Source organism: Heterodontus francisci, chromosome 39 (genome assembly GCF_036365525.1).
Source record: "Heterodontus francisci isolate sHetFra1 chromosome 39, sHetFra1.hap1, whole genome shotgun sequence".
Taxonomy (NCBI): Eukaryota; Metazoa; Chordata; class Chondrichthyes; order Heterodontiformes; family Heterodontidae; genus Heterodontus; species Heterodontus francisci.
The window spans coordinates 9,685,418-9,700,629 of record NC_090409.1 but is presented as its reverse complement, the minus strand read 5'-3'; the positions used below and the strand labels follow the sequence as shown (position 1 = coordinate 9,700,629).

General features: G+C 44.7%; 1 protein-coding gene across 1 annotated transcript; it reads left to right on the top strand.

Moving 5' to 3' along the window:
* The first annotated feature begins 387 nt into the window (after nt 1–387).
* Nucleotides 388–3,114, top strand: LOC137352806 (probable G-protein coupled receptor 139). The gene is made up of 2 exons (XM_068018662.1): nt 388–662; nt 2,190–3,114. Exons 1-2 carry the CDS (start codon nt 388–390, stop codon nt 3,112–3,114), a joined length of 1,200 nt encoding a protein of 399 aa, XP_067874763.1.
* Nucleotides 3,115–15,212: the final 12,098 nt, after the last annotated feature.

Sequence of the window (15,212 nt, the reverse complement as noted above, 5' to 3'; positions counted from 1 at the left end):
CTTGCTGGTGGTGGTGTTCACATGCTTCTGTTGCATTTGGCCTTCTAGGTGATAAAATTTCCAGTCTGGAAGGGCTATCGAAGGAGGGTTGGTGAGTTGTTGCAGTGTATCGTGTATATGCTACACACTGCTGACACGGTGCATCAGTGGTGGAGGGAGTAAATGTTTAAGGCGGTTGATGGGGTGCCGATCAAAAGGGCTGCTTTGCCCCGGATTGTGTTTTCTGGGAGTTTTTGGAGCTGCACCCATGCAGGCAAGTGAGAGACTTGCATCACACTACTGACTGGTACCTTGTGGTTTTTGGGGCACAATTTTGGGAGTCAGGAGGTGGGTTAGTCGGCCACTCATTCACAATCTCTGATCTACTCTTTAAACCGCAGCTTTTATATGACTGCTCCAGTTCAGTTTCTGGTCAATGGTGACACTCAGCATGTTGATAATTGGGGATTCATCGAACTTAATGTTACTAAGATCAAGAGAAGATGGTTGGATTTGCTCATCTTGGAGTCCGCCATTGCCTGGTACTTACGTGGCATCAATGATATACGCCATTTGTCAGTCAAATCCTCGAGAATGCCCAGGTTTTACTGCGTAAGGATTTCTTCTTCATCAGAGGAGTTGCGAGACAATGTGGAAGGAGTTCAGTCCCTGCCACTACTATGGTTCAGATTGTGCAGGAGTGTCCAATCCCGGACAGGGTGGAAGGTGTCAGTTACCAACACTACAGTGGGTCAGATTGTGGGAAGGGTCCAATTTCAGACTGGGTGTAGGGTGCTCAATCCCCAACACTTGGTTGTTCAGATTGTGGGTTGTGAGCAATCCTGGGCAGGGTGGAAGGAGTCCAATCCATGACACAGCAGTGTTTCAGATTGTGGGGGGTGCCCACTCCAGGATAGGATGGAGGCTGTTCAATCCCTCACTCTGCAGTCATTCTGATTGTGTGAGGTTTCTAATACTGGACAGGGTGGAGGTGTCCAATCCCAAACATTGCAGTGGGTGCGATAGTGGGAATGTCCAATCCCAGATAGGGTGATGGGAGTCCAAACCCCGACACTGCAGTGGGTCAGATTGTAGGGAATGGCGAATTCCACACAGTGTTGAGGGAGTCCAATCTCAAAACTGTGGTGGATCAGATTGTGGGAATTGCCCAAACATGGGCAGGGTTGAGGGAGTCCAATCCTCCAGAGTGTGTTTTTCAGATTCTGGGGAATGTCTAACCCCAGACAGGCTGAAGGAAGACCAAACTCTGGTGGTATCGCTTGTGGGGAATGTCCAATCCCAGATAGGCTGGAGGCAGACCAATCCCTGATACTCTGCTGGTTGAGATTGGGGGGAACGTCCAATCCCAGAGAGGCTGGAGGGAGTCAATTCCTCGATATTCTGGTGGTTTAGATTGCGGAAAATGTCCAATCCCATACAGGGTGGATGGAGACTAATCCCCGATTCTCTGGTATTTTAGATTGCAGGGAATATCCAATCCCAGACAGGCTGGAGGTAGACCAATCCCCGATATTGTGGTGCTTTAGATTGCAGGGAATATCCAATCGCAGACACTCTGCAGAGAGACCAATTCCCCGATACTCTGTTGCTTTCGGTTGCAGGGTATATCCATTCCCGGACAGGGTGGAGGGAGACCATTCCCCGATACTGTGGTGTCGATTGCAGGGAATATCCAATCGCAGATACTCTGCAGAGAGACCAATTCCCGATACTCTTTTGGTTTAGATTGCGGGGTATATCCAATCGCAGATACTCTGCAGAGAGACCAATTCCCGATACTCTTTTGGTTTAGATTGCGGGGAATATCCAATCCCAGACAGGTGAATGGAGCCCAATCCCACATGCGGTGGTGGTTCAGATTGTGGGGGATTTCCAAACCCAGACAGGCTGGAGGGAGAGCAATGCATCCCAGGTGAATTTGTGTCGGGGTCCGGATTTAATGGGAAAAGCTGGGCAATTAGAATAACAGATGAATCACGTTCAATTTGAGTCTGGTCCCTTCACTTATATATTTAATATGCTGACCTGTCTGCTGAAAGCACTCGGTGATTGCTCCTGGTCGTGCCTCTGTTAAAGCTGGAAGTAGGGCTCTTAGAGGCGGGGTGAGATCCCTGGTTGAGATTCTCTATCCTCTGACCGACACACAGTACGCTTGTTTTTGGTTCGAAAATCCTGCCTTTACTGTCTAGGTCAGACATTCGCATCTTGTTTGATCAGTTATTTCAAGGACCATTTTTCTTTCTTTCTCTTGTAGCTAATTTACTGGCGATTGTGATCCTGTCCTTGGGAAAGTGCGGCCTCTCCACCTGCACCACTCGCTACCTGGAGACCATGGCAACAGCGGATCTACTGTTCATTATCACTGTGGTGATATTGTGGACTATCGGTTATTATTATTTCCCACCACTTTACTTAAACATCCCTTCTGTATGTCGTGTTATCGCTTTCCTGAGTCGTGCAGCTATAGACTGTTCTGTTTGGTTCACAGTTGCTTTCACTATTGATCGATTTGTCGTCATCTGTTCTCAGAAGCTGAAAGCAAAATATTGCACTGAGAAAACTGCGGCTATGGTTTTAGCAACAACCTGCATTCTACTCTGTTTCAAAAACATCCCCTTCTATTTTGCACATGAATCTGGAGAGTTAACAGACAATGTACCATGGGGCTGTTATATAAAGCCAAGCTATTTTAGTGACCCTGGATGGATGGGATTTGACTGGTTTGATAAGGCTTTAACCCCATTGCTCCCATTTGCTTTAATTCTGTTACTCAATTTCTTGACAGTCAGGCACATTTTAATGGCCAGTCGAGTCCATAAGGGGCTGAGGGGTCAGAGCAAGGGAGAGAATTGCAGTGACCCAGAAATAGAGAGCAGAAGGAAGTCCGTGATATTACTCTTCACCATATCTGGCAACTTCATACTTCTATGGTTGGTATATCTCACAGATTTCTTATATTATAACATTCCAGGAAGAGATCCTGGGTGTTACAACGATTCTGAATATATACTTCTACAAGTCGGATGGATGCTGCTGAATTTAAGTTGCTGCACAAACACATTTATTTATGGGGCTACTCAGTCCAAGTTAGAGAGCAGGTCAAGAATGTGGTGAAATATCCGGTTACATTAATCATTCAATTAATGAAAGATCAAAACTGACAGGAGTCCAGAGGCAGATCCCAGTGATTTCATCAATGAATGTAATATTTACCCCGAGAGAGAAAGAGATGGCGGAAAGCTGGATGACATGAAATACATGAATAACACGAGGGGTTGGCGTGTTTGGTGATGGGGGTTGGGGTGGGGTGCTTGCTTTGCAGTCAGACAAGCCAAAGAGCAGTGTGACGGCACACAAGAAGTGACTTTTGTAGAACCGGATGGAACGGGTTGGGGCAGGTGGAAAGTCAGAGCGTACACTGCAGGACAGTAGAGGGAACAGCAGCCGTATAATTTTCGCGAGAGGTTCGATTCTAAGCGTTTGATCAGAGAGCAACTTGGACCAATAAATGCGAAATGCTGCAGAGGCTGGAAATCTTCCCTTGTTTGTCGATTATTATCGTTTGTTTTACTTTTTGAAACTTAATCGATTCCATCTTCCTTCCATTTCCCCACTGGTTATTTCCATCTCTCTCTCAATACCCCTCCTCAACCGTCTTGGCCTGACTGCAGCCGTTGGCACATTTGACCAAAATATCCTCTTCGAATGCCTCTCCAATATCGTTTAGCTGTGTGGTACTGATCGTGCCTTGTTTTATTCCAATCTTTCTGATGTTCGCCAGAGAACCACCTGAAATGGCTTTGCTTCCCATTTGCGCAACTGTCCTTTGTCCCTCCTATTTATCATCAATATGCTGCTCATCGGCGACGTCATCCAAAAACAAATAAGTGTACATATGTATATTGAGGACACCCAACTCGACCTCACCATCATTGCTGTCGAGCCCTCGAACTAATTTTCGATAATATCGAAACCATTGACTCTGCCACTGGTACAAGCTATGTTTCCTAGCCACAGACTCATCCCTCTTCCTGGCAACTGCCTGTGACTGAATCACACTGTGGGCAGCCATGATGTCATATTTGAACCCAGGATGAGCCTTTGGCCAGATATCAGCGCCGTCCCTGAGACCGTCTTTTCCTTCTCCATAACATCTCTCAACACCTTCCATGCAGCAGTCCACATGCTACAGAAATCCTCATCACAGCCTTTGATTCATATGAAAATGACTATTCCACCGCACATTTGACTGGTCTCCCACAGTCTACCGGCCATAATCTTCAGCTCATCAAAAGACCTGCTGCCCATATGCTTTTCACACCAAGTCCTGTTCACCCATCATCCCTGTGCTTGTTGACTTACAATGGCTTCCAGGAAAGCAACATCTCAATTTTAGGAACATAGGAGCGGAGTAGGCAATTCAGCACATCAGTACTGCTCCATCTTTCAATAAGATGATGGCGAATCGTCTACCTCAATGCCACTTTCCGGCACGATCCCCACATCCCTTGATGTCATTATTAACCAGATAGCTGTTGCTTTCTGTCTTGAACATGCTCAATGATTGATCTTCCACAGCTATCTGGCGCAGACAATTCCAAAGTTTCACCACCCTCTGAGTGAAGACATTCCTCCTCATCTCAGTCCTAAATGGCCTACAACTTATTCTGTTACTATGTGTACTGGATTTAGACTCAGCGCCCAGAGCAGACATCCTATCTACATCTACCCTCTCACGCCCTGTAAGAATTTTCCAAGTGTCAATGAGATCATCTGTCATTCTTCTAAACGCTAGATAATACAGGCCCAATTTCCACAATCACTTTCCATCGCACATTCCCACCATCCTACGGATCATTGTGATGAAACACAGTTGCACTCCCTCTTCGGCAAGTACATACTTCTTAGATGAAGAGACCAAAACTGTACACAATATTCCAGATGCGGTGTCTCAAAGGCTCCACACAATTGCAGCAAGGCTTATTTGCTCCTGTACTGAAAACCACTTGTGATGATGGTCTAAACGCCATTTGTCTTCGTAAATGTTTTCTGCATGTGCATGCTCGTTTCCAATGTCTCGAGAACAAGTGCAGACATGTCCTTTCGACATCAACACTTCCCAACCTTCTATCATTTAAGAAATGCCATGTATTTCTGTTTTTTGTGCTGAAGTGGATAACTTCACACTTAATCACATTATATTCCATCTGCCATGTTGTGGCCCATTCTCTCAGCCTGTCCTGGACCCCGAAGTCTCCTTGCATCCTCCTCACAACCAACTTCCAACTAGTTTTATGTCATCAAACAATTTGGAAATATTACATTCAGTCTCGATATCCAAATCATTTATATAGATCGTGAACAGTTGTGGCTCCAGCACTGATCCTTTCTGTACCCCAATAGTAACAGGCTGCCATCCTGAGAATGACACGTTATTCCTATTATCTCTTTTATGTCTTTTAACCAATTATCAATGCACACTACTGTATGACCCCAAATTCCATAAACTCTAATAGTTTTTCCTAACCTCCTGCATGGAACCTTAACACAAGCTTTCATAAAATCCATGTGCATCACACCCGCTCGTTCTCCTTTGTCTATGCTACACAGAACATCCTCAAAGCACTCCAGCAGGGTTGTCAAATGCGATTTCGCTTCCACAAATCCATGTTGACTCTACCCAATCATATCATAATTTCCTCAGTGTCGAACTATCACATCTTTTACAATAAATTCTAACATTTGCCTTACGACTGACGTCAAACTAACAAGTTTGTAGTTCCCCGTGTTCTCTCTCCTTCTTTTCTTAAGTAGTATGGTTAACCTGCTACTTTCCAGTCTCTGGAAACTTTCCAGAAACTACCGAATTTTGAACGAGAACTGCCAATTTATTCACTAACGCCATCTCCTTCAAAACTTTGGGATGTAGTTCATCTGGTCCGGGGTAAATGCCCTTTCGGGTGTATAATTTGAAACCCTACCCAGGCCCGGCCTGAACACATCCAACCCGAACCCGACACGGACCCGAGCCCTTTATTTTTTGCGCCCAACCTGACCCGACCTAACCCGGCCCGACCAGACTACAGGAATAAAGTTAATGATATCAAGCAGGTTATTGTGATCTACCTTGTCCAAATGTTGTGATCCCGCTGATCTGTTCTGGCAGTAGGTTATTCCTGCAGATGGAGTTGTGGGCAATCTGATCCTGATCCTGTCACCAGGAACCAATGACCCAATCCCTAACATTCGCACACAAGCACTTTGTGGCCGAGTTTATTAGGCAGTGATCAGGGGTAGTATCCTCGCTATTTCCTTACCCGCTCCCTTATTTAGTCAACACAGTTTTCGGATGGTTGTAGGGTTGTCCAGATTTGGAGTGCTTGGCCGAGCGGTTGGGGGGTGGGGGAGGGGTTGCTGTGCAAGGCCATGAAGATTTGAACATGAACAACACACAGGCCAATGATGATTTTCTTACTGCTATTTTTAAACTCAGTGAATTCAATTCAGAGTGATTGGACTGGAAGGTAAATTTCAATGAAAGGAAAGATTGATTGATTGGAGAAATGGCTGATCAGATAGCAGGCTTTCCCAGTGCTGTTTCATTGTTAAGGCACAGGACTGCAGGCTTCCGGTGTTGTCTGATCATCAGTCTACAATACTGCGTTTGATTGACATCTTCTGGTTGATCAGCATACACATAATGGGTAGCAGCTCGAATAGACCACAACGCATACAAAAAATATTGTTGACAAAGTATGTTGAACAATTTCTTGCTTTTACATTTTAAACAATTTTACATAAAGGTTTGTATCACTTAAAATAATGCATACTTACCCTCGAGTTTCCATCTATCCTTTGAGATCTTTTTAAGTTTTAGTCGCACTGCCAGATAAACAATCAGCAAGTGCTGCTTGTTAATCCTTTAACACACTGGACTGTTTTGTTCCTCTATAAGATTACAGTTCAGTCATAGAAAAGGCAAAGCATCACAGAAGCCCTGATGTGAAGTATGAAAATGCAAAACAAATAATCTAAAAGCGATCAAAAAATTTATGCATTTGTTGAACATCTTTCTTCCAACTCCTTGAGTACATAAAATTAAAGAATCAACTCTAGTAGCCGAACTAACTTTTTGTAGATAACTTTCAAATACACAGAGTGTTTCTCTTTTTCTGCCAGAAATATCATCCTGTCTCTTCTGAGAATTTCAAACAACGGCTTGACTCCCTCATGAATTTTAAGTAGTGTTCTCATGAGATTATCCGTTTTTATCTCTACAAAGAAAGACTTGCTCTTCTCTGTCACCTTTCACAACCTAAGAACATCCCAAACCACTTTCCGCACAATGAATGTCTTTGTGAATTGTGGTCACTGTTATAAAGCAGGAAACACAGCAGCCATTGCCCACAGCAAGCTCCCACAAACAGCACTGTGACAATAACCAGGTAAAACAGAAATAAATCGTGTCAAACCGTAGATTAAAAAGAAAGCAAATAGCTTACACCAATGAAGCAGCCAATCAACAGTTAGGTGAACATTTGATTTCATAGCAAGTAAGTAGTCTCAGTTACAGACATAGCAAAGAAAGAAAAGAACAGAAAGGTGTTATAAATAGTCATGTAAAAAATTAAAAGAGTCTACACTGCAAGGCTTAAGGACAGTCCTCCGCTGGTCGAATGTCCGTCCAAATATGCCAATGTTCCCCTCACTGCTGCCACTGCTCGCCGGAATGCAAAGTATACTTCGAGCCAGCCTGGCCAATTTAGGGTAGGCAACACTGTGTTCCTTCCACCAGCCCAACAGATCATGCTCGCTTTCCATCGCCAACACGACAGGTCTCTGTGTTGTGTATTGCTGTACTTCCTCATTTCTGTCCACTTCTTCATGAACATTCTCCCATTCGGTCAGTGCTTTTTTTTGGTAGCTGTATGTTCATCAGCAAGCACTGTCGTTTTCTTCACAGGGCCTTCTGTTTTAATGTTGTTGGTAAGTCAGTGCACTTCATTTATTTATTTAGCCATGCAGCACTGAATCAGGCCCTTCGGCCCACCGAGTCTTTGCCGACCAACAACCATCCATTTATACTAATCCTACATTCCCCACCACATCCCCACCATTCTCCTAACATCTACTTACACTAGGGGCAATTTACAATGGCCAATTTACCGATCAACCTGCAAGTCTGTCGCTGTGGGAGGAAACCGGAGCACCGAGCGGAAACCCACGCAGTCACAGGGAGAACTTGCAAACTCCACACAGGCAATGCCCAGAACTGAACCCAGGTCACTGGAGCTGTGAGGCTACAGTGCTAACCACTGTGCCACACAAGTCAGAACAAATGTCTTCTCTTTCAACGCTGAACAAACTCCGCAGATGATTATATTTAGGCCAGAGAAATGTTGCTATCTTGTGCATATCATTTACATCAAATTTCGTCAAAATCCACTCTCTGTGCCGTTGCCTGACAACTGCTTGCATTGGAGTATCTGAAGAAAGTGGCATACAGAGTCGCTTAAGCTTTTCAAACCATGGAATTATCAGGTTAGATGTAGGATACTGGTCTCCCTCGAGTTCCCTCTCAGCTTCAGAAAATGGTCGGAGGAAATCAACCAAAAAATGCAATACATTGGGGGCGATGATTTCTAGCTTGTAGTTTTCCCCACACTGTTCCAGTTTCTCGTACAGCTCATGATACATGTCCTGAATTGAATTCAGTGTCAGGTAAACAGTACTGTACCTCGTTTACTCCATTGGATTTACAGTTTTAAACAACTGTACAGCAAGAACAGACAGTATAATGTATCCTCAACCGAGGACCTCCCCCCACTGTGGTTGACAGGGCCCTCAACCGTGTCCGGCCCATCCCCCGCACCTCTACCCTCACCCCTTCCCCTCCCTCCCAGAACAGTGACAGGGTTCCCCTTGTCCGCACTTTTCACCCCACCAGCCTCCTTAGCCAAAGGATCATCCTCCGCCATTTCCGCCAACTACAGCGTGATGCCACTACCAGTCGTATCCTTCCCTCCCTTCCCCTGTCAGCATTCTGAAGGGATCATTCTCTCCGCGACACCCTGGTCCACTCGTCCATTACCCCCACCACCTCGTCGCCGTCCCATGGCACCTTCCCCTGCAATCGCAGGAGGTGTAATACCTGCCCATTTACCTCCTCTCTCCTCACTATCCCAGGCCTCAAACACTCCTTTCAGGTGAAGCAGCGATTTACCAGTACTTCTTTCAATGTAGTATACTGTATTCGCTGCTCACAGTGTAGTCTCCTCTACATTGGAGAGACCAAGCGCAGACTGGGTGACCGCTTTGTGAAACGTCTCCGCTCAGTCCGCAAGCAGGACCCTGAGCTTCTGGTTGCTTGCCATTTCAAACACTCCCCCCTGCAATCATGCTCACATCTCTGTCCTGGGATTGATGCAGTGTTCCAAAGAACATCAAGGCAAGGTCGAGGAACAGCATCTCATCTACCGATTACTACAGTCTGCCGGACTGAAAATTGAGTTCAATAATTTCAGAGCATGACAGCCCCCCATTTTACTTTCATTTTTAGTTATTTTTTATTCCTTTTTTTACATTCTTTTTTACATTTTTTACAGTCTTTTTTTTTGCATTTATTTCATTTCATCTTAGTTTGTTCAGTTTGCTTACCCACTGTTTGTTTTCAGGTTTTGACTTGCTGCTGTTCAATATTCAGGGTATTAACACCTAATCTGTACCAATGCTCTGACTTTCAACACAGCATTAACATATGTTTGCCTTTGCCCCGTGATCTTTTGGTCAGCTATGTGGCCTGGTCCAATCTAGACCTCCTTTGTTATCTCTTGCCCCACCCCCACCTCACTTGCTTATAACCTGCGACTTTTCTAATATCTATCAGTTGCCATGAAAGTTCACTGACCCGAAACGTTAACTCGGCTTCTCTTTCCACAGATGCTGCCAGACCTGCTGAGTGGTTCCAGCATTTCTTGCTTTTATTTCACCAAGGTATAGTTTGTACAACATCTGGAGCTTCGCAAGCCAATTGCTTTGGATCAGGTGAATGCCGAAGGAGCGTGTTATATACATGGTTCTGACAATCAGGACGTCAATACGGTCCAATAGCAAGCACTATGTTAGCGCCTTGATCTGTCACCCGGAATAATATATTTAAATCTGATAGGTCCAATCCAAAAGTATGCACAAGCAGCTTTAAAATGGCATGCCTGATGTTTTCGCCAGTTCTGGCGTTGTCCAGTGGAAAAATTGCTGTTGTTAAAACTTTGGCATTGATTAACATCCACTGTGATGTGATGACAAGTTATCAACATGCAATCGATTTTAATTTACAAATAACAAAGAACAAAGAACAGTACAGCACAGGAACAGGCCATTATCCATCTATTCCCATCCTATTCATGTATTTGTCAAGATGCCTCTGAAACGTTGCTATCGAACCTGCTTCCAACACCTCCACCGGCAGCAGGTTCCAGGCACTTACCACCCTCTGTGTAAAGAACTTGCCTCGCACATCCCCTCTAAACTTTGCCCCTCTCACCTTAAACCTATGTCCCCTAGTAACTGACTCTTCCACCTTGGGAAAAATCATCTGACTATCCGCTCTGTCCATGGGGGACTTTAACTTTCCAAATGTTGACTGGAAATACTATAGTTCGAGTACTTTAGATGGGTCTATTTTTGTCCAGTGTGTGCAGGAGGGTTTTCTGACACAGTATGTGGACAGGCCAACCAGGGGCGATGCCACATTGAATTTGGTACTGGGTAATGAACCCGGCCAGGTGTTCGATTTAGATGTAGGTGAGCACTTTGGCGATAGTGATCACAATTAGGTTAGGTTTACCTTAGCGATGGGCAGGGACAGGTATATACCGCAGGGCAAGAATTATAGCTGGGGGAAAGGAAATTATGACGCGATTAGGCAAGATTTAGGATGTGTAGGATGGGGAAGGAAACTGCAGGGGATGGGCACAAACGAAATGTGGAGCGTATTCAAGGAGCAACTAATGCGTGTCCTTGATAAGTATGTACCTGTCAGGCAGGGAGGAAGCTGTCGAGCGAGGGAGCCGTGGTTTACTCAAGAAGTTGAAGCGCTTGTCAAGAGGAAGAGGGCGGCTTATGTTAGGATGAGACGTGAAGGCTCAGTTAGGGCGCTTGAGAGTTACAAGCTAGCCAGGAAGGATCTAAAGGGAGGGCTAAGAAGAGCAAGGAGAGGACACCAGAAGTCATTGGCGGAGAGGATCAAAGAAAACCCTAAGGCTTTCTACAGGTATATCAGGAATAAAAGAATGATAAGAGTTAGAACAGGGCCAATCAAGGATAGTGGTGGGAAGTTGTGTGCGGAATCAGAGGAGAAAGGGGAAGCGTTAAATGAATATTTTTCGTCAGTATTTACAGTAGAGAAAGAAAATGTTGCCGAGGAGATTACTGAGATACAGCCTACTAGGCTAGATGGGATTGAGAATCACAAGGAGGAGGTGTTAGGAATTTTGGAAAGAGTGAAAATAGATAAGACCCCTGGGCCAGATGGGATTTATCCTAGGATTCTCTGGGAAGCCAGGGAGGAGATGCAGAACCGTTGTTGTTGATCCTTATGTCGTCATTGTCGACAGGAGTAGTGCCGGCGACTGGAGGATAGCAAATGTTGTCCCCTTGTTCAAGAAGGGGAGAAGAGACATCCCTGGTAATTATAGACCTGTGAGCCTTACTTCGGTTGTGGGTAAAATGTTGGAAAAGGTTAGAAGAGATAGGATTTATAATCATCTTGAAAAGAATAAGTTCATTTGCGATAGTCAGCACGGTTTTGTGAAAGGTTGGTCGTGCCTCACAAACCTTATTGAGTTTTTCGAGAAGGTGAACAAACAGGTGGATGAGGGTAAAGCCGTGGATGTGGTGTATATGGATTTCAGGAAGGCGTTTGATAAGGTTCCCCACGGTAGGCTATTGCAGAAAATACGGAAGTATGGGGTTGAAGGTGATTTAGAGCTTTGGATCAGAAATTGGCTAGCTGAAAGAAGACAGAGGGTGGTGGTTGATGGCAAATGTTCATCCTGGAGTTTAGTTACTAGTGGTGTACCGCAAGGTTCTGTTTTGGGGCTACTGCTGTTTGTCATATTTATAAATGACCTGTAAGAGCGTGTAGAAGGGTGGGTTAGTAAATGTGCAGATGACACGAAGGTCGGTGGAGTTGTGGATAGTGTCGAAGGGTGTTGTAGGGTACAGAGGGACGTAGATAGGCAGCAGAGCTGGCCTGAGAGATGGCAAATGGAGTTTAATGCGGAGAAGTGTGAGGTGATTCACTTTGGAAGGAGTAACAGCAATGCAGAGTACTGGGCTAATGGGAAGATTCTTGGTAATGTAGATGAGCAGAGAGATCTTGGTGTCCAGGTACATAAATCCCTGAAAGTTGCTACCCAGGTTAATAGGGCTGTTAAGAAGGCATATGGTGTGTTAGCTTTTATTAGTAGGGGGATCGAGTTTCGGAGCCACGAGGTCATGATGCAGCTGTACAAAACTCTGGTGAGGCCGCACCTTGAGTATTGCGTGCAGTTCTGGTCACCGCATTATTGGAAGGATGTGGAAGCTTTGGAAAGGGTGCAGAGGAGATTTACTAGGATGTTGCCTGGTATGGAAGAAAGGTCTGACGAGGAAAGGCTGAGGGACTTGGGGTTGTTTTCGTTAGAGAGAAGGAGGAGGAGAGGTGACTTAATAGAGACATACAAGATAATCAGAGGGTTAGATAGGGTGGATAGTGAGAGTCTTTTTCCTCGGATGATGATGGCAAACACGAGGGGACATAGCTTTAAGTTGAGGGGTGAAAGATATAGGACAGATGTCAGAGGTAGTTTCTTTATGCAGAGAGTAGTAGGGGCGTGGAACGCCCTGCCTGCAACAGTCGTAGACTCGCCAACTTTAAGGGCATTTAAGTGGTCATTGGATAGACATATGGATGAAAATGGAATAGTGTAGGTCAGATGGTCGGCGCAACATCGAGGGCCGAAGGGCCTGTACTGCGCTGTAATGTTCTAATCCAAATCTAAATGCAGCTCATAACTTTGTAAACCTCTATCATGTCGCCCCTCCACCGCCGTCGTTCCAGTGAAAACAATCCGAGTTTACACAACCTCCCCTCATAGCTAATGCCCTCCAAACCAGGCAACATCCTGGTCACCCTCTTCTGTATCCTCTCCAAATCCTCCATGTCCTTTTGGTCGTGTGGCGACAGAATTGCACGCAATATTCTAAGTGTGGCTAATTAACGTTTTGCACAGCTGCAGCCAATTTTTATACTCTATGCCCCGACAGATGAAGGCAAGCATGCCGTATGCCTTCTTGACTACCTTATCCACCTGCGTTGCAACTTTCTGTGGACCTGTGGACCTGTACGCCCAGATCTCTCTGCCTGTCAATATTCCTAATGGTTCAGCAATTTACTGTCTTCTTCCCACCTGCTTTAGATCTTCCAAAATGCATTACCTCACATTTGTCTGGATTAAACTCCATCTGCCATTTCTCGGTCCTAGTCTCCAACCGATCTATATCCTGCTGTATCCTCTGGCAATCCTCATCACTATCCGCAACTCCACCAACCTTTGTGTCATCCGCAATCTTACTAATCAGTCCAGCTACATTTTCCTCCAAATCCTTTATATGTACTACAAAGAGCAAAGGTCCCAGCACTGATCCCTGCAAAACACCACGAGTCACATCGCTCCATTCAGAAAAGTACCCTACTACTGCTACCCTCTGTCTTCTATGCCTGAGCCAGTTCTGTATCCATCTTGTCAGCTCACCTCTGATGCCGTGTGAATATTCACCTTTTGTACCAGTCTGCCATGAGGGAATTGTCAAAGGCTTTAATGAAGTGATCCGTCCACATGTCAGTTGTCATTCCCACATTCACATCCTTCAGTATGTCAGTAATATGAGAAATTATTTGTTTTCTATTTTCTTCCGCCACATCACGACACCTTATTGAAACTGTACTTGGATTTCATAACACACATGATACTGATAATCGACTGTATGTAGCACCCACATTGATAAGCTCTTGTGCTCGCTCAACAGCCACTACACCAGAGACAGTTTTGAAAGATCAAATATCCTTGCAACAGAGACTCACATAAGTGTCTGTAATTTCTGATTTTTTGTGAGTGGCTACTTTTTTTTTTCCCCCTGCCTGTGCAAACGAAGTTAAATACGACTGACTTGGCCCTGCTGTGGTTCATTACATCCTTTTACAGTGCGTCACATCAAAGATGAATTTCCTGTCTTTTTGCTGCGATATTTTAGTAGAAGTTTGTAAGATTTGCATTGTACAAATCCACTTGATCTTTTATTATTGCGGAAAACAACAACATTGAAATTTTCCAAATGGGAGATTTATGTTTTCCAGTTCCAGGACTTTCCACTGCTAAATATTCTCCAGCAGACATCATTCGTTTTGCATCCATAGTGTACTGTCGTGTAAAATCACCTTTGGACACATGTAGTCGGGTTATTATTATACTGCAGCCATTTGTTTCTGCTGCTGACTGTCCAATAACAATGAACAGTGAGAATCTGGATCTGAACCAGGAACATTCATTCCGGTTTGACGAGAGAAAGCTGCAATTATTTCTCGCACTCCCTGTTGAAAGATTGATGGGCAGGATTTATTTCAGCCTTTAGCCTAGTTGATCATAATCAGCTGTTCAATCATAGCATTATTAAAACAATTAATGCGAAATTCTGTTCACTACTCAGGCCTTGAACTAGATTTGAGCAGACAACTACTGAAAAATGCAGGAACTTTCCAGATATCACAGCCAGACATGGATAGAGGAACTCAGGGTTTAATTCTGAACACACACAACAGAAGGAGTGAGAGTCACACAGGAATGCGAACTTCTCTCGTTTCTGTCGCCTACTCACCCAACAGGCACAGTGAGAGACTGATTAAACTTCCAACCCACTGCAGTTCAGTACAGAAGAAATACAGAGGCTCATCCACTCCATCCTTCCCTCCCGTACAGTCGGCAGATTCTTTTAGTGTGAATGTTTTAGTGGTAACTTTTGGATCAGTGTTTGATATTTTCTAGCTACATTCCCTGCAGTTACAGGTTCAAAATTAACCAAGAAATGGCTCAAAGCATTACAGTCCAGGGATAGAGGGAAGGAGAGAGATGAAAAGAGAATGACAGAGGCAGAGGGAGTAAAAGGTCAATATT